General features: G+C 39.5%; 1 protein-coding gene across 1 annotated transcript in view; it reads right to left on the minus strand.

Annotated features, from left to right (window-relative positions):
* The window catches only part of USH2A (usherin), a 446,098-nt gene that overhangs the window by 233,046 nt on the left and 192,187 nt on the right, over positions 1 to 20,865 (minus strand). The window contains exons 33-35 of the mRNA XM_079968364.1: positions 9,766 to 9,925; positions 7,585 to 7,756; positions 865 to 1,012 (exon numbers count right to left, since the gene is read on the minus strand). Of these exons, the coding sequence (XP_079824490.1) occupies positions 865 to 1,012; positions 7,585 to 7,756; positions 9,766 to 9,925 (480 nt within the window). The remainder of the gene's footprint in view (positions 1 to 864; positions 1,013 to 7,584; positions 7,757 to 9,765; positions 9,926 to 20,865) is intronic.

Raw genomic sequence — 20,865 nt, forward strand, 5'->3', positions numbered from 1 at the left:
AAAACTTATGAGGTATTTCAAGATGGCTGAGCAGAGACTGAACCTGAGTGTCCATATTCGAATTCAAACACTACAACATCACATTGGTCTGCTTTTGTAAGCTAAACAAACAAATTTGCACAAACTATCATTTGGCTCACAATGCTGTTATCCTTTCAGTTTTCACATTTCTCTGAATTTTGAAATACTGTTCTTGACCAAAGGAAAAAGCCCAGAAAACTTACCAAACTTCATATAAAAGTTCACATTTTGGGTTGAAATACATACAAAAGTGTGTATTTTAGATTGAAATGCATATAAAAACTTGTGTTTTGTGGGGATATATGTTTAAAAATAATGTGGATTTCCATACTTTTTTTAAAAGATCACAGCTTGATGCAGAAACAGGACGCAGCAGACTTATGAACAAACACATCTGAAAATGACACAGACCGGAAACAGACTTATCCTTCCATCTCCTAGTCAATCGCTTTAATCCATTTACTACTCTCTCCATTTTAGAAAGTAAAAATGCAAGACAAATAAAACATCCAAAAGTCAAAAGTTATGGTAAAATGCTATAAAAATCAACACGTTATTAAGAGGTGCCAAAGACGATCCTTCAGTTCAGTTGTTCAGGAAATGCATTAGGCAAAGGAATGCAGTACATGTGAACCATCAAAAGGGAGCACTTTTGAGCCACTAAAACAGCAAAGCAAGGCTGAAAACTTCTGTCTCCTAGCTATAGACAATGATACTATCTCAGGTATTTTATGCGCTAAAATGATCATTAAAAATTAAGCACCACATATAAGCTGCCATTTAGAATATTAATTTACCTTTACTAATCATCTTTTTAACTTGAGGCTAAAAGAGTTCACTTACCATTCGGATACTCTGGCTTCATCCACGAGATATTAAAGGAGTCAGAGGAATAAGACTGGGCTTCAGGAGCAGGAACACCTTCTGGTGTACTCTCAGTTGTTGTTGCTGAGTTAGCTTCACTTATCGTGCAGCCACCTCCACTGCAGGCCTTTTACCAAAAAAAATAAATAAATAAGTCACAACAATAAATCTATAAATACATCCCCAGCAGATGCCAATCAGAAAAAAAGCCAGAACTCAAGAGGCTTTGTAAAGACTTATATTGATTGTATATTTTTAGATCTCAAACAAAACATGATCCCTTCATACCTTTTCACTTGTTTGTGGGGATTTATTTTAAGTTAAAGTTACACAAAGCCTATGAAATGGCAGGAAAGATCCTTTCCCAGGAGCAGGCCTCTCCAGAGAGTGAGCTGTGTATCACTCTTTCCAGTTGCCGGCTTCTTTTTCAACATGGATGCCCAGGAATTAGAGATGAAAGGCCGCTTCTGTGTGAAGGGGTGAAGGCTCTCCACGTGAGTAAGTGGAGCTGGAAAAGGCAGGGATTGTTTTTCTTCACATTATTTATTTAGGCTGCTAACTTGCAGGCTATTTAAATATTTTAAAAAACATTTTGGAAAGGTAGTTTTTCTTGCTTTTCAATGGAAAAGCACTGGATATGTATATAATCAATATTAAAACATATAATACATGCTTATATATCTCTCAATACCCACTTTCTAAAGTTAATTTTATTACTTAACATAAGACAAAACTTTACCATTTGTTATGAAATTTAAAAATTGTAAGTGCCTTAGTTTTTATGAACATAACTATTCTAGGTATCACAGGTAAAGATGCAAGCTGCTGCGCTCTAATTATATCTTAGTCTTTCTTAGTTGGGAAAACAAAGTTATTATTTTTTAGGAAAAGTTTAAAATAGTAACAGAAAGTCAGCACTGTAGCAAACGAAAGGAAGGTTTGATTATCTGGGCCTGAAACAGTATAAATGCCTGAGGACTTTCACACAGAAAAAGAAGAAACTTCTGTTTTTAAAGTGAGCACTCATAAGAAAAATCCCAGTGGCTAATTAAGGAGTAGCAATAAAACTGGGAATTCAGTCACATTTTAGAAATATGATTGAAGAGTTCAATTTTATTTCATCATCGTACTTAGAAGTTACAATGATCTGCACATTTGTCTGAGAGATTGTTTCTAAGTAAAATGGATAGGAGTAGCCAAGTGTAATAATAGAGATAGACAAAGCTAGGGGGTGGGGGTGTCCCACCCCCTGATCCAGGATGAAAATCAGGTTCCCCCGTAAAGGGGTAAAATTCTGTCCAAAAGCCCAGACAGGGGCTAATGGGCCATAGAACACACAAATTGCGACCGGTGAGATCACCCTATCTGATTGTGTTATGGGTCACCATCTCTTCATGAAGGATGGATAAAAGAAATCACCTGCATTGTTGAAAAGGTTAACAATACAGTGGTACCTCAGGTTAAGTACTTAATTCGTTCTGGAGGTCTGTTCTTAACCTGAAACTGTTCTTAACCTGAAGCACCACTTTAGCTAATGGAGCCTCCCGCTTCTGCCGCGCCGCTGCAGCACGATTTCTGTTCTCATCCTGAAGCAAAGTTCTTAACCTGAAGCACTATTTCTGGGTTAGCGGAGTCTGTAACCTGAAGTGTCTGTAACCTGAAGTGTATGCAACCCGAGGTACCACTGTATCTAAAACTCCAATATAACAGCCCTGGATGCTGCTTTCCCCTTAATTTTCCCAGAGTTCAAACATCACACTAAACCATGGTTAACATTAACCATGGTCAATGTTACACACAGTCCATGAATCACAGATAAAGCCGAGGTGCTGGCAGACAGTCATTTAAATCTTGGTTTATAACATAACAGAATAGTTACAGTAAAAGCTCCAGCAAGAGCAGCTGAGCCTTGAGAGGGGTCTGAGTTTTATGTAACCCCACTTGTGGATTTGAAGCTTTGGGGTGATGACAGCCCAGGATCACTCATAACTCTAAGCTATGGTTCAATGCAACTATGGTTTATAAACCAACCACAGAGCTTGGTTAACCAGCAAACTTTACTCATAGTTAATAAACCATAGTTAAGGGACTGAGCTAGGTTCACATATAACCCTAAGCCCAAGTTTGATAAAGAATTGCGGAGGATTTCCTCATTTTCGGGGCAATCAACAGGGAAGGCTGAAAGTTTCTAGAATATGTTCTGTGGGGCTGCACAGAGACTGCAAAAATGGCATTATGGTATACATTGATCTGAAAGTGACAATTAAATGGAAATCAATGCATATATGTAAGGTGTAGATTGTTTACATAAGCACAGCAGTTCATAATTCATTAATGAAGACTCAACAAGCCATCACACAGAAAAATACTAAGTTTTTTTAAAGTGGGAGAATGGGATCAATGTCCTCTACTGTGAATAAATGAAATATAGTGTGTGTGAATGCATATTGTGCCATTTTTTTGTCACATAGCCATATCACTTTCATCATGTGGAGCCATCTGCTTCCATTCCCTTTTAGAATGTATTCCTGTACATGTCCACTCAGGATTTAGTTCCCCTGAATCTGGAAACCCCAGAAACTGGTTATAGGATTGTAGTCTCCACTGAATCTGCAACTATACTGAATCTCACAACGAACTTGATGGGACTGGAAAGTTCTCCACTCAGACCCATTGGCCACTTCTTCTTTTTTTTAATATTTATTAATAGTTTTTTTAAAAAATTATAACATAATAAACAAAACATACAAAAAACATCACATTTCATAACATATTTTCTTATCCTTTTTGGACTTCCTCACATCTCCCTCTCCTACGTTCCAAAATATAAAAATTAATTCAGCAATTTATCACCTTGTCCCCACCTTATCTAATTTTCCAATGTTATATCTTAAATTTTAGATATATTCATTTAACTTTTTAAAACTTTTTAATTTAGCCTAATTATTATCTAAAAGTTGATTTTTTCCTAAATTTAGCCTATCTTCATAGTTCAGTTTATCTAATTCAATGGTGCCAAGTTGTTTGTGATCAAGCATCCTCCTTAACATTCATACAGTTTACAATATTTTTGCAAATAGTCCTTAAATTTCTTCCAATCTTCTTCCACCGTCTCCTCTCCCAGGTCTCGAATTCTGCCAGTCATCTCAGCCAGTTCCATATAGTCTATCAGTTGCATCTGCCATTCTTCCAGTGTGGGTAGATCTTGGGTTTTCCAATGCTTCGCAACGAGTATCCTTGCTGCTATTGTTGCATACATAAAAAATGTTCGGTCATTCCTTAGCACCCTCTGGTCAACGATGCCCAAAAGGAAGGCCTCTGGTTTCTTAGGGAAGGTATACTTAAATACCTTTTTCAGCTCATTGTATATCATTTCCCAGAAGGCCTTAACCCTAGGGCAAGTCCACCAGAGGTGAAAGAACGTTCCTTCACTTTCCCTGCATTTCCAACACTTATTATCAGACAAGTGGTATATTTTTGCAAATTTGACTGGGGTCATGTACCATCTATATATCATTTTCATTACATTTTCTTTCAAAGCATTACATGCAGTGAAATTCAGCCCAATGTCCATAACTTTTCCCAGTCCTCAAACATAATATTATACCCAATGTCCTGTGCCCACTTTATCATAGCCGATTTAACCATTTCATCTTGTGTGTTCCATTTTAACAGCAAGTTATACATTCTTGAGAGTACCTTAGTCTTAGGCTCAGTTCCGTTTCTAACTTCGATTTTTCCACCTGGAATCGTAACTTTTTATCAAGTTTAAAAACTTCTTTAATCTGAGCATAATGTAACCAATCTCGCACTTTGTCTTTCATTTTCTCCTGACTCTGCAATTTCCAATTCCCATTGGCCACTTCTTGTGGGGTGGGCAGTCTACACCATCTACTCTACAGCCGCCTCCCATTTGCCCACGTCACTATGCAGCAACGGGAACTTTCCAAAACCTTATTGCTGCAGGGAATGGGGTCAGAGGAAGGATGGCAGCTGAGGAGGAAAAAAGAAGAAAGAGCAAGAGAGAAGACTTGACAGTTGTTGCATGTGCACACACACATATGTGTGCTTGTGAATGAGGGATGGAGAGAGATTACGCAAATGAATAGGTGATGTAAATGTGCAAGAAAGAAAGAGTGTGGGGTGACTCTAGCCCTGTCCCTTTTGACTGTAGCCCCTACTTGCCATAGGCATGTAGCCCCAAAAAGTTCTCCCCAAAGGAATGCACTCCTTGTGCTGAAAAGGTTTTTCCACCCTTGTTCTTGGCAAATATCCAGCTACATAAATCACAAAACTAACAGTTTCATCATACCTTGCTGCTGAAAAGGTGAAGCTAGATGTAAGATCAGTTGCAATCACACACCACTATTTACTCCATAGGGCAAAGCACATTTGATATTCCTATGGTATCTGCACCTATAGTCAGCCAATTCTTTCTAACTTAATTTGTGCCAAGGTATCAGTGGGGCAAACTGGATGTAGTCCTAAAATAAGGGAAGAAAAGTAACCCGTGGACATGTGAAAAGTGCCTCTTCCTCAGCACTGAATAGCTGCAGTCTCCTGCCTCCTCACACTCTTAGCATTAGTACATATAAGGGTCTGCTTACTAATCTCTCTCTCTATATATATATATGTATATATCCAATGAGGCCAGCATGTTGTGGTGGTTACAGCACCAGCCTAGGACAAGGGAGATCTAGGTTCAAAACACCCTCAGCCTTTAAGCTCACTGAACAACCTTCATTCAGACACTATATCTCGGCCTAACAACCTCCCAGAATTGTTGTGACGAAAAAATGCTGGTCATGTACAGTATGCTGTCTCAAGCTCCTATGACAAAGGATGGGAAATAAATAGAAATGAAGCACAGCACTACTTTCATACCCAAGAACAAAACTGGAGTTCACTGAAAATCATCTTTTTTTAAAAAAAAAAGTTATTCATTGTAGATTATACTTAGAAGAAGCAATCATACTGTTTTTAAAAGTCCATTTAACAGGCCGCTTAATGCTTATGGTTTGAACAACAGATGTAGCTGCATCCTTAAGTTACATTCATCCCATCTGGATGATTTCAGCTGGACCATGTGTGATGAGTGTCTTAACTGTGTACAAAACTGCAGGAAATGTACATAATACTCTATAGTTTACTATGCTGAAATACCCAAAGGACAAGCAAATGCTATCAACATGGATTCCAAGTCATCCTTAATTAGTCTGAATGTCCTTGCTTTGGTGGACTCTGAGTCAGATCCTTATAGTTACTTGAAGGTAAATTATTTTCTTCGTGGTATAATGTGGTGTAATATTTAGAGCATTCAAGAGCATGTTGAGCAAAATGAATGCATACAGAGTGTCTACACATAAATGTAAATGTATTCATAATCAAGAGCAGAATATTTTTCTATGGCATTTATCAAAGCAAATGTCCTTATATAGGTATTACTATAAAATGATGAGAGTGTTTAAAACAAATAGGGACAATCTCATGTTTATATTCAAGGTATTTTCAGTTGTACCATGGAACTTAAACTGTTCTGTAATCAAAAAAAGAAAAAACCCACACCAAAGGAAATGACTGCACAAAAGAACAGCAATGACATTTAAAAGACATTTTAAAATGCTGCCAGTTTGCAATAAACACCTTCCCCCACTTGTATTTTCTCAAACTTACTTTTGTGGGGTTTTACAGAGAAATTTCACCACACCAAAAAGAAAGAAAATATGTGGAAATTGGGGCTTGGTTAAATATGACCATCTACACAACACAAAATGCCTCTATGCAATAGTGTTGTGTGAACTCCCTTGGCTCGTACTCACTTTGTGAACACATGAACAACATATCTAGTCTTCCTGAGTGTGTGCAGAAAGATGGCAATGGTCAGTGGAATGAGCAACCCTTCCCACCAGCCTCCTTGTGTTCCTCCACCCTCTGTGGATTCCTAGGCAATCCCCTGTACCTTTCTTCTCCTGGACTTGCCAAGTTCTCCACATACACGCACATCCCTCCCTCTACTGGAGTACCTACAAGAATATTGCAACACCTGTGCCTGAGGTACAAGGAATGCTAGAAAACAAAGTTCTCCAGAGGTCTTGACTCAGGAGTCCTTGAAACTATGCTTTTCCAATGGCACACTGGTAGAGGGAGGGAGGGAGAAGCGGGAGAGCTTCTTGCCACCAGTAGCAGTGTCTCATCCATGCTATGAAGTACATTTAGGAGAAGGATACAGAAGAGGAAGGGAGAGCTAGTTTGGTGGCAAAGTGACTGGCAGTGTGTGAACTCAATACGCGCCCAAGCCCAAATCATTAAAAAGGCCAGGGCTTGTACTGGGGAGATGCTTTTTTTTGAAACAAGGAAGGAGGTTGTTGCAAATTGAATTTAATTTCCATCATTAATTTGTAGCGAACTGTGGAAGTTATTTCATTTCTGGGATCCCCTCTGGAGCTTTGGTGGAGTCTTCAAAACTATGGGGTGAGGAACTGGTTGGTTTTGCCTATCCCTGTTGTCTTTAAAAACAACAGTCCCTTTCTTTGGCATTAAAGTTGTTGCAAAACTTGCTTAAAGTTATACAAAAATTAAAATTATGCTTCCGACACTCTTCACAATAGTCAAAAGGAAGTATAAATATAAATACACATAAAAGTTATCTATTTGACTGTCTCATTAGAGTGTGAGTGAATGTGAGTGTGTGCCACTTACTGCAAGCTTAATGAAGTATTCAGTACCAGGGGAAAGGTGTCGGATGGTATAGTGCTGGAAAAGATCTGTAGAATTATAGGTGACGTTCCAAACTGTGGCATTTTTCTCATTATTGGCAATGTACAGGATATAGCGCTGCAGGTTGCCATTTACATCCTCTGGTGCTTTCCACCTGAAAATAAAAGCAAGACACAATTGCATTCAGAAAGCAACTCACGCAACTATTGAAATACAAAGTTTAAAGGGGGGAAATCCTTATAGTAATTACTTAAAGGAGGAAAAATAATCTGGTCATCAAACAGTCTGGGGAAAATATTGAAGTAACACATGTGGCAACATGAAACATTCTTTAAAGGTAATATTTGTACTTGGAGCCCAAATGATTGTGACAATATCTTCAAGGTAAAAGCTTCATGCTGATGGTATCACAAGCATTTTTTTTCCCTGCGGCAATCTTTGCACTGAGGCTGTGGCCATATGTAGGATACACTGATTGCATAAAGACAAAATGGAAATTAAGTTGGCAAGTGATAATCAAAGGTTCACAGAGGCACTAAACTAATCACTTGTATGCATTTAATCATAATAAATTTAATTTTTGTCACAAACCCTATCTGTGATTGAACTCACTAGGATTCTTGCATAAACAGATAAAACATTTGTGTCATCTTAAAGGGGGGGGGGCGAATTTGGCTTACCTGTGAATTCCCATTCTCCATGGTACCAGGGTGAGGCAGTGTTGCTTACTGAGAGAGATCCTCATCCTGGTCACCATTTGGGGGTCATCTTGCAAACAACAGCAAGAGAAGACTTTCCAGAACACCAAGAGCGAGCTCCAGATCCAAAGAAACACTTCAGGTATTAAGAGGTGCCCCAATACAATTGCCAATGGGTTGTCAACAACAGTATGAACTATGCTAAAACTTAATCAAAACTTCAACAGATTTTTAAGAGAGAGAGAGAGAAAAGGAATATGCTAAGACAATGGCCACCCCTTATACATGAACTATCCAGAGTTACTAGAAGGTGGGCGACACTGGACCCACTAACTGAAAGGTTGGGGAGAGGAATTATAGAAACATCTAGAGTCAGTAGACTGGCCTACACTATGACCATGCAGAATGAGAATCCACAGGTAAGCCCAGGTAAGATAGGGGGGGACTCTATTACTCAGATGTAGAACATAGGAAGTTGCCTTACTATAACTGGTAACAGGTCTCTAACAGAGGTCTGCCACATTTTTTATTTATTATGTATGCATGTTTCTCCAAATACACTCCAAGCAGCTAACAAATGGTAATAAAAACAGAATAAAGCAAGCCATATATAGGTATATATATGTATGTATGTACGCAAGCACGCACACACACACACACACACACACATTTAACAGTGACAGACACTTTTTGTCAAATTCCAGCAGTAGAAAAATAACTGAACTGAGCCATCAAAAAAATTAACCAAAGATGTTTTATTTAAAGTTTATAGAAAAGAAGTTCACCATAAAGAGTTGCATTTTAATCTGGTATGAAATATAAGGTTTCATAAGGTTTTGATACTTCACCTGTACTCATAGCCGTTTGCTGGCTCCTTCTACTAAGACAGGCATGGGGAAACTTAAACCTACCAAGCTCCTTCAACTGGCCCTTAGTATTCCCCAGAGGATGATTGGGAGTGCTCAGTTATCACCTCCATTGCTGAGTAGCTTATGGGGAGGGTAGCCCCTTTCCCAAATGTCATTGCAGGGGGTTAAACCCTGGCAGCTGGATCTTTTGTAACCAGAGCCAGCAAGAATTGAATATCCTTTAGCATGAAAAGGATCACTACTGGCTACACTGGAACCAATGGAAGCTTCAGTGCTGGGGCTAATAGCAAGGCTTTTTGAGAGAGAGGAGGTACTTTCATTTCTTTAGTGGGGGAGGATTAAACCCATTTTCTGGTAGGGGAAAAACTAGACACATCAAAGATAACCTCACATTTAAAGTCACATTTACCGGTAGTTTGAGTCAAAGTCATAGATTCTGCTAAGACCCCAACCAGGATTTCCCCCAACCAGGCAAGGAAAATCTGGGAGTCCCTTGCTGCCACATGCAAGTTGAGCATTCCTGGAGACCAAAGGAGAAGCAGCCAAGTTTGTCCCAAACTGAAACCATGGGTGAAAGAGGAAAGTCTATACTTAACTGTGCATATATTGTTTTAGAATCCAAAACGGTCAGGTCCGGTGTATCCACATGAGCTGGTGGCAGCTGGGCTGTAAACAAGGTGACCTGGGAGCTGTTTGTACAGCCAACAATTGTACAAGCAGTGACGAGAAACTGGTGCCGCGCAAAAACTCGTAATTCTACAAAAGGAGGAAACAGGTATGGCACTTAGTTTTTTTCCTTAGGATTTCATAAAGGACTGGATTCAGAAACACTGAAAAGAATTATCTACCACGTATTTTGCACTTTTAAGCGGGATGGTGGTGGTGGAGTTAGAATATTATAAACACTGCTAGCATAGTTATTGATCTCATTTTGTTCTATATATCTTCTTGCAAAACCGAGCTACTGAACAAAAGAGGAAAATGTAATATAGAAAAAAGGCATATGCATTAATCTGTTTCATACTATTTTATGTATAAAACATAATGAACACTCCAATATATACATCAGTCTTAATACGCTCAAAGGGTTGTTTTCTCTCATAAAATGTGTTAGATATTACATATAACTATTATGATATATTTCATAATATCTCATATGTGAAATTTCCCTGAGGTCTTGAAAATTGCAGCCTTCTGTAAGGCCCTGTCTACATTAGCACACACTTCCTTTCACATTTAGCTCTTCCTCTACTAGAATTAACTGTTCTTCCTGAAAACATACATTTCTTTATCTCCTAACAACCCTCTGGGTTTCTGGCTCCCTGCAATAAATTCAGAATGTGTGCAGCTCATGCAGCTTCCAATAGCTGAGTTGTAAGGTTCTGTGGAAAGGGAGGGAAGAACTATGAAATGTGAATGTGAGGTAGTTTGTTCCAGAATCATGGTGTACCTGAGACTAATATAGACTAAAAGAAATTAGCTGGCAAAAATAGCAAGATTGTCAAGGTGGCTGGGTACATGGTGGAAATTCATCCCAAAAGAGGCTGGGGCAACCCAGCCAGTTGGGCAGGGTATAAATAATAAAATTATTATTAAAATGGAACATATTGGTGTTAAGAAAAAATGGTAAAAATTCTTAAGTCTTTAGTAAAAGAAAATATTTCAAGTGCAAAAACCAAGACATAGTCTACAAAGGATGCTCACCTTTTCCAGGTGGGATGTGGTTGGGGCTCCTTGCCTCCATTCTGGCAGACAGCTATTGCATGTTTGCCATCCATTTGGGAATTCCCCTGGCTGGCACAATCTCAAAGTGGGATCTCTTACCTGACCCTAGCTTCAAATGGGCCGATCAGAGCCCCCACCGGCTGGGCAGTGCCTCACTGGCTGGCCAGGGATTAGCTGCTACCATGTCAGTGCCAGGTTTTGTAAACTAAGAAAATCTTTAATAAAAATAAATTTTAAAAGAGAGAGCTGGCTGCACTTGCTTTCCACAGCCCTGTTGGCTGAAGAGAAAACCCTTTCACCCTTCCTCATCTTTAATCCTTTGTTTACATTTTAGGCCAATTTCACATTATTTTAACTGTATTTCGCTTTTCAGCTTGCTGCTTTAACCTCATTTTATTCCCTAGGTTGTATTCTAACAACTTGGAAGACAGTCTTATCTCTTCCGCTGCAGGAACTATTACACTGTACTTTCGCTTTTATTTCTTTCTGTTTGTTCTCTTGGAGCTGGAGAGAACGGATGCCATTATGCTTTTGTCTGTACATAGTGTGTAAATAAATACAGTGGTAGCTCGGGTTACATACGCTTCAGGTTACATATGCTTCAGGTTACACACTCCGCTAACCCAGAAATAATACCTGGGTTAAGAATTTTGCTTCAGGATGAGAACAGAAATCGGGCTCTGGCGGCGCGGCGGCAGCAGGAGGCCCCATTAGCTAAAGTGGTGCTTCAGGTTAAGAGCAGTTTCAGGTTAAGAACGGACCTCCGGAACGAATTAAGTACTTAACCCGAGGTACCACTGTAGTAGATTAGCTCTACGATGTCTCACGCTTCTTGCTGTGCTATGCCAGAGGCTTAGTGTGCATATATCATTATGATGTATGTCGCTAGAAGCGCACTGGAAGAGAAGGGAGATGCCTTTTCCAGAGCTGCGCATCCTGGAAGACACTTGAGTTCCAGGGGCTTGCAGGCACCCCCAAGGGCATTTTTCCAACAGTGCTTCCTGACCTTGCTGTGGTTGCTGTATTCGGAGCCAGGAAGGAATTTCCCTGTAAACAAATTGGCTGGTCCAGAGGTTTGCCTTTCCCCAAAGCAAAACGTCACAACTTTTGGAGGTTAAGGCATTGGGTGGAAACCTACTCTTCAAGCTTTGGGTGAAGTGGTGCACCTGATCAGAGCTGGTAACAGGAAATATGATGTGTGGTAGAATGTTCTTGGTTCTGGCACCAGTTTTCTACAGTGGTTTGGAGCCTCTTCAAACCTACAACCCTTCTTAATCTGATCATGCACCATGGAATCTACCCTTATATATCTTTTTAATCATATACAGATTTATCCCAGCCTTTCCTTTGTCTCCCTTTATTATATTTATTCCTGCCTTTCTCAGGGAATAAATCTGCTTTCAAGCCTAGCCACAATGGATTACTCACTAAGGAAAACAATGGTTGCATGCCTCTAAACGTATTGAAGTTTCTCTCATGTCTTGTGGCATGATAAGTAGCCACAAGAATGGGAGAGAGAAAAGGTGCCCACAAGAAGAGCCTGGGCTACATTTCCTACAAACAGTGAGCTACAGAAACCACACATTTAAATCAAACCAGCATCAATTACTTGCCACATCTGATCCGATTTGTACTTCTTGTCTGATATTGACCTATTCAAGTGCTTCATAATGGATCAATTGCTGCTACAGATGCAGGTAGGAACATAAATCTAAATCCGGGGCACTCCCCTAAAACTCTAAGATTACTGTTTGTCAAGCCCCTTCTGATTACAGCATCTTGTTTTCCATTTGCTTGATTGGGTTATTTGCATAAGAGCAAATGTAGGCAGTTGTGGGCATGAAAAACAGATCACTCTAAGATGCATTAGAAATGGATCCATGAGAATTATCCAGAGATGTGTTATGCGGAAATGCATCCCAGTATATGGAAACCTCACCAATTAACGTCAAATAAACTATAATTTACAATACAGATCACAAATTATATGCTATTTTGCAATTGATTTCATGCTTTTGTTGGAGGAATTTCATTGATCTCTATTTACAAAATGAACCAATAAGCAGGAAATGATTTTCTTTTAACTCTTCACAGAAATTGAACGGGTTTTATCACATTATTACTCACTTCCACATTAGTAAATTAAAAGTCAGCCGTTGCCCCTTTTAATTTGTAATATGGCATATGTCTTATCAACGCTATAATGCAGAATCTCTTAATTGTTTAAAATAATGGCATGTCTTTGCCCATTATTTTATTCTTTAGAAAAGTTATGTCTTCTCTTCCTACCATTTATTCTTTAATCCAGGAGGGCCAGAACCTGTCAGACTACAGCTTCCGACAAGCCCAGTCAGCACGGACAGAGGGTCAGAGTTTATGGGAGCAAACAAACACATACACAAAAACACACTATACACTAAGTGAAACCACTGCTCTATCTAACTGAGTATTGTCTAGGCTGACTGACAGTGGCTATCCAGTGTTTTAGGCAGAAGTCTTCACCAGCCCTACCTGGATATGCCAGGGACTGAACCTAGTTCCTTCTGCATGCAAAACAGAAGCTCTACCACAGGGCTATGGCCCGTCAACCGTCTGTACAATAGCTGGAGAGCCACATCTCTGCTTTAACTATTAAGCTTCAAATGTTTATCCTTACTTTAGTATGAGATGTGCCAGTTGCTATGAATACAAAATATGGGCAGAAGTCTGTTTAAAGACTACTGCTGTCTCAAAGCTACTGTTAAGAACACCAGGATATAAGAGTAGCTCTGTTGGATCAAGGCAAGTGGCCCATCTAGTCCAGCATCCACAGTGGACAGCCACATGCCTGTGGGAAACCGACGAGCAGGACCTTAGCACAAGAGCACGCTCCCTTCCTGTGGCTTCCAGCAACTGATATTCAGAAGCTTGCTGATTCCAAACATGGAGGCAGAGTGTTATGTACTGAAGTTCTCACCCTGGGCCAGCAGGGGGATACTGTAGATAGTTTTCACTCAGGTCCACACATGCAAATAAGGGATTGAAAGTGACGTTCAGTGATTGGATAGTTACAGAAAATGGTTACTGTTGCGTTCTAGTGGAGCTCTATATAAGCAGGCTGGCTGAACCCTTCAGTTCAGTTCTGTTCTGGCCTGTGAATAAACAAGAGCTGTTGAAGAATTGCTGTGTTGTCTGATACGTTCACCCACAACTTAACACAGAGTATAGCTATTGTGGTTAGTAGTCACTGATAGCCTTATCCTCCATGAATTTGTCCAATCCAAGTAATCCAGATGGCTGGCCGTCACTCTTTCTTGTGGGAGCAAATTCAAAAATTTAATTCTGCAATATGATGAAGAAGTACTCTGGTTCCCTAAAGGCACCCCTGTAACACCTCTGTGGAGCTTCTAGAGAAAACAGGAATGCATGTGTGGTGGAGGTTTTCTCCCAAAAGCACAAGGTCGACCCCACTGGGTTCTTATCAGGCAGAATGTGGGCTTCCTGAAGCTGGATACATGACCAACGCCTTGGCCAAACCTACTCTTACTTGTAAGCAGTAAAGTTGTGGCCTAATCCAGCCCAATATCAGAATCCTGCGTCCATTCTTTCGGCCCTCCCTGCACCAGTCACAGACATCATGTTCCTGTGGCAGCAAGAACAACCATAAGATTATAGTGGTACCTCAGGTTACATACGCTTCAGGTTACATACGCTTCAGGTTACAGACTCCGCTAACCCAGAAATAGTGCTTCAGGTTAAGAACTTTGTTTCAGGATGAGAAGAGAAATAGTGCTCCGGCAGTGCAGCAGCAGCGGGAGGCCCCATTAGCTAAAGTGGTGCTTTAGGTTAAGAACAGTTTCAGGTTAAGAACGGACCTCCGGAACAAATTAAGTTCTTAAACCAAGGTACCACTGTATAATCTCTGGGACTGCATTCCTATACACATTTACCTAGGAATAAACGTTGCTGTACTTAATTGAGTTTTTCAGAGTAGGCATGCATACAATTGCACTATGGATCTCTTTATTATGTAGACACGTTCCTAAACTTGTACACAACCCTAACAACTCCCTGGTAAGGGAACTGCTTTTTCTTTTTTCACTATCCATCATGTATATGCTTTCCGAAGAATGAAGGGAGGGGTTATAACTCTGCCCAGCATGCAGAATCAAGACTATAGGTTACGAACATTTCCCTTTGGTTAATAGCACAGCTGGTGGAACACCAGTGGTGATTGGTTGTGTACAGAGTGACATCAATGTAATAGCTCCTGTCAAAAAACTGATGTGCATATGAAGTTTCAGAGACTGTTTTTATGGTGTCACTGACACCTAAACCATCGTGATATTGTGTTAAAATCTAGTGAACCTTGGAAGCTATAAATAATGCTTTCTGAGGCGTCTCTAGGAAGAATAACAAAGGCCTCAAATGTTGTTTCCAAAAAAAATTACTTCCATATAACAAAATAAGCCACTCTAGAAGTGTGGGAACATGTTGTGTATATTTAGTGATGAGGAAAGATACTTTTAAAGGCTTTGCTTTCTTCTGCATGTCTTGAAAGAAAACTGAAACACAGTCTAAGCTTATGTATATTCAGGCTTTGATGCTAGAATTGCTAAACATTCTGCAGCAAAATTTTGGCTGACCTGAAGTTGAAAAATACATGTAAAGAATTTAATTAAAATTCAGAAACTGACCATATTTTTACAATTTGCTTTTTAAAAAAAGAAGTTGCAAATCAAGATTCAAATTCCTATCATCATCCTGATGAAGCAGAGCTAACCTAAATGTGGTTTATCTATGTAAATATCCATCTGCATAAGGTTCATATATTGGCCTCTACCGTTAGCCATATTTTTCAGTATTAAATCTGAATTTCCTTGCATGGCTGGTTTAAAGGAGGTCATTACATCGCTATCCATGGCTTAATGAATATTTCTTTGCTTTCTCATTTCAATTAGTGAGGAGTCAAACATACTGGTCCCAATCCTGAAATGTCTTTGCTTGCATATAAACAAAGAGCAACTTCACTGAACTCAATAAGGATATTCATAATACCAAAGTCATTTCAACCATAGTGCTTCTATTAGAAAACCTGCTTTAGAGACAACTATTTTGGACAATTATTTTACAATTCTGTTACATCAGGTTTATATCACTATAAATGGAAAACTGCTTTACTAATCGCGGCAAATCTGATTCTTACATCCTCATACAAAATACGCTTACTTGGAAGCAAAGTCTATTCATTCAGTTGATCTGACAAATCAGATCATATGGGTCAGGTAAAAAACACTAAATCTGGGGTTTCTTTGAGTTTTGAGAGTGAAAGCATGCCAAAATGAGAGGTGCCAGGTTTTAAACAGAATTAAGGGAGCTTTGTATGCTATGCTTTATACATCAGCAGAACTTCCATGTACAAAACACCTGCACATTTTACGGAGTGAAGAATGCAAACCTGAGTAAAATGTGGCAACGGTTTTTAAGATATTCTCAATAACTTTTCCAGTTCATATTATTTTTTTACAAGTATGTGGCGAGTTGTACATGTGTGTCCACATCACACTTGGCAGGGTGAATGCAACAATTTGTACTCCAATGTTGCTCTGTCAGTAGTTAGCTATTTAGTAAATTTATAACCCACTTTCGAAATGAGCTACTTAAAGCAGCTCACAGCATATGTAAAAATGTGTGGGTGCATTATTATTATTATTCATTCATTCATTCATTCAATTTATATACTGCCCTTCATCACAAGATAAAAATACAGTGGTACCTCAGGTTAAGAACTTAATTTGTTCTGGAGGTCCATTCTTAACCTGAAACTGTTCTTAACCTGAGGTACCACTCTAGCTAATGGGGCCTCCCGCTGCTGCTGCACCGCTGCCTCACGATTTCTGTTCTCATCCTGAAGCAAAGTTCTTAACCTGAAGCACTATTTCTGGGTTAGCGGAGTCTGTAACCTGAAGCGACTGTAACCTGAAGTGTCTGTATCCTTGAGGTAATAAAATGGCACACTTAACAGACCATTGGTCTTATAATCAACTCCCCCCTCTTTTTCCTGGAATAGTTCCTGCAGGGCAGTTGGTAGGTGCTGGGCAGGAGGGGAGTCCAGCTGGGGACAGGAGCAGGCTGCTCTCCAAGTGCCACACCAGAGAGGAGGACTGGAAGATGGTGAAGAAAGAATGGTCCTTTTCTTATGCTGCCCACCTTCTATGGGATGTTCTCACCAGGTAGGCCCACCTGGTGCCAGCTTTGTCATCGTATCGGCACCAGCCATTTTTTGTTTATATTCTCTTTTTACTTGTGGATCTGTATAATGGTATTTTATGCTCATTGTAAATAGCTTCTTGGCTTCTGTGTGGGAAACTTTATGTAAATAAACCTAATCTAACAACCCAATATTGTCTTTGCCTCCCTCCCTGCAACATATGTGGAACTCAGACTCTCCTGCTTACAAGATAAGCTCTCATAATTCCACAGTAATAGAGACTGGCTATGGTTCTTCGGTGGAAGACATTCTGTGCATGTTCAAAGGCATTCTCACCCTAATTATTATTTTGTATGCTCCCATTTTGGCACAGAAAATAGGCTTCCAGCTAGCCTTGGCTTCCTGTGCACTACAAGCAGTAAATTAGGACTGAATGACAGAACAAAGGATGTTGAAGCTGTAATGCAATCTATCATGGTCGACTGTTGTAGAAGCAAGCAGAGGTCAGCCATAGCTGAGGATTCCATTCTAAAGCACGTTTGGGGAAATGCTCCTTTCACATTCTATTCAGCTGAACAGATTTACCTGTTCCTTGATGTGCTACAACCTTGTCCTGACAAGGAAAATCCAGTTGCATAATCCAACACCCAAACAGTTCACACATCAAACAAGAAGTGTAAAATAAGAAGTGAATAAATAATTGGCACCGAGAGAAGGCAAATGGGAGCACCAAAGTCAGTAGGACTTTTCAAGCATTCCTGCTGAACACATATGCAAAAACCCTTGATGACTTTTTCAAGTCTCCAGAACAAATGTTCTTTTAACAGTAGACTACCTCTCCCCCCCCCTAAAAAAATCAAAATTCCCCATAACCTTTTTGTTTTATCAAATAGGTACATGTAATTTGGAGACTGAGTAGCACCTCCTGAGGGGATTAACCCAGCTAAATTACAGAGAGTTGGGTGCAGGAATTTTTGTGCTAGCCACAACTCTGATTTTTTGGGGGGAATAAAGAACTAGCAAAATAAAGTAATAGTAAAGACAAACACAGAAAACAGAACGCAGCCGTAAACGAAATGCAAACCTAACCTTAAAAATCAGGGCCAAAATGGTGGTGGTGGTAAAATAAGAGAATTGTGCTGCTGCCTATGTCACTAAGACTAATGACTCAGTCACACAGCTGCAAATAAAATGTTTTAAGTGTGTTGTAAAGTGCATTATACAAATGTGACTCTATTTTTGTAAAAAAATAATATTTATTAACATTTTAAAGACTACAAAAGAAAGAAAAAGAATTAAACAATACAATAGAATACAAAAACAAAAACACCACACAACACCAACCCCAAAACATTAAATTAACAAAACCAAACAAACACAATTTAAAACACATCTAATAAGTTCAGTATCTTAACTTTCATTTACTTGTTTCAACGACCTCCTCACACCTCCCTTTTTGTATTCCACTTTAATTAACTGTTTCAGCAATTCCTTTCCATCTTCCTCTGTTTTCTGTCCTGTAATTTATCTTAACATATTCTAACCTTATTTTCCCTTTAATATTCTAATAATCCATTTGTACTTAATTCCTTGTAACATTTCTACTAAAGCCATATAACTCCTTTCCAACATTTTTCTAACACTCATTAATTTTACAATATTTTTATAAATAGTCTTTAAACTTTTTCCAATCTTCTTCCACCGACTCTTCTGCCTGGTCCCGGATTCTGCCAGTCAAATCCGCCAATTCCCTATAGTCCATCAACCTGGTATCCTCTGTCCGATGCTCTTAACTCTTTTCCAAGTCCCTTCTGCGAGTCTTCTTCATATTTATACATGAACTTTACTTTGTCTTCCACTGATCTTATTTTCATTTTCCTTCCTTTGAGGCTAAAGAGTAGATCTCGGGGAAACTCCCACCTAAAGATAATTTTATTCCTTCTCGGCGGGGCAACCAAATCTCTGTAGTTAAATCTAAGATCCAAAAGGTATTTCAGAACAATTTTCAAAATTTCCACTCTTAACTGTTGTTCTTCTAAATTCCTCTGGTAGTTCCAACAGTCTCTTATTTTGTTCTTCTCTTTTTTCCCTCCTCTTCCAAGTCCGAAGGCCCTCTCAGTTTTAATCTCTTCTTGACCCAAGTCCCGGTCCCAAAAATCATCAAATTCCTGTGTGAGGAAATCTATCAAACTTTCCTTCTCCAGTTCAGGTAGGGCTCTGATCCTTGGAATCTGATTTTCTTTAAATTCAATCATAGCAGGCATCAACTTATCAATCAGATGCAAGTTATCAAATTGCATCTGTAAGGCTGGGACTCTCTCTCTCTCTCCAATTGTGTTACTTTAGGTTCAACGGCAATAACTTTCTCCCTAGCCTTCTCCGCAGTTTGCCATGTCAAAGTAGATTCCTGTGTCAGTTTCTGAATAGTTTCTATATTGGTGTTCACTTTTTGTCCCAAATTGTCGATTTTAGTAGTTACCACATCCACCTTTTTGTGAAGCTGTTCCAGTGAGTCACTTATCTTACATAATACAACCACTAAGGCCTCTTCTGTCAACATTCTTAACTGATTCAAGGTCCCCAGAATCTCACAGGTTTTATCTTGCAGCTGGAAATTCCCCCAGCTCAACTCTTGTGACAGTTTCAAAGGCTTCCTCTAGAGGGAAACAGTTCCTCTAGAGGGAAACAGTTTCTATTTGTATTAGTCCTTTTAAACTCAATTCAAACAATAAAGTTATTTTCAATTTTCTGTTACTTTTACTCCTTTTTAAACGCAGACGGAGACAATGGAAACAATGTATTCCTCTTATTTAACTAACTGTCAGTGAATGTTCTAATCACGGTCAGTCCTGATTAGCAGCCCGTTTCCAGGATCGGAGCGGTGGAATATTAACTCTGTTCGCTCTCTCCTGCAGGTATACTCAGTCCAAAACTTTTCCCCCTCTTCTCCTGCCACCAAGGGGGGTTTAGTATTTTTTACTGATGAAAATTTAGTCCTTTACAATAGACTTTCCGAGACTTCAGCTTGCATCCTCATTGCTTCAATCTATTTACAAAAGGGGAAGGTGGACTTCCTGTTTTAGACCTCCCTGTTTAAAAATCCAATTCTCCGCTCTACTCACGGGTAGTTACTTTAAGATCAAATTGTCCACAGGAAAAAGTCAGCGCTCTCCGGCAACAGCTATGTGGCTTCACTCCGTGGAAGAAGCAGTCAATTCGAAGCACCGCGCCGCTCACCCCACGTCACTCCAGATCCCCGAAACCGGGTTTCCCCACGAGTAGGGGAGGTGCAAAAGGTGTCAGCTGAATCCCACGTTCACAGGCTTCACCCACCTGTGATTTCTAGTGGGTCTCCGCCTTCGCCGTGGCGGCCAGACCCGGATTCCCACGAAGCAAATTCCTCCCGATCAGAGGAATTCCGCCATTACCGGAGGCGCTAACCCGGAAGTCCTATACAAATGTGATTCTAGATGGCAATTGTGAGCTATGGCAATTTCAATATATTTTTCAAAACTTTTTTTAAAAAAGCATTTTTTACGTTTCTTGTGTGTGTATTCCACCTAAGACACAGAAACTGAAATTTTTGATTTTTTAAAATATTTGAATAAAGATAGGACTGGGATTCATAGGGAAAGGATGGAAAACAAGAAAGGTATATAGATTAGATAAGCTAGGTTGGGTACTGAAGGATAAGACAAGTTGAACAAATGCCACCAAATTCTTTTTAATGTTCAAGGAAGTCCCCTACCTCCCACTTCCTCCTTATTACTACCTATGTTCA

This window comes from Podarcis cretensis (genome assembly GCF_951804945.1).
Source record: "Podarcis cretensis genome assembly, chromosome: 3".
Taxonomy (NCBI): Eukaryota; Metazoa; Chordata; class Lepidosauria; order Squamata; family Lacertidae; genus Podarcis; species Podarcis cretensis.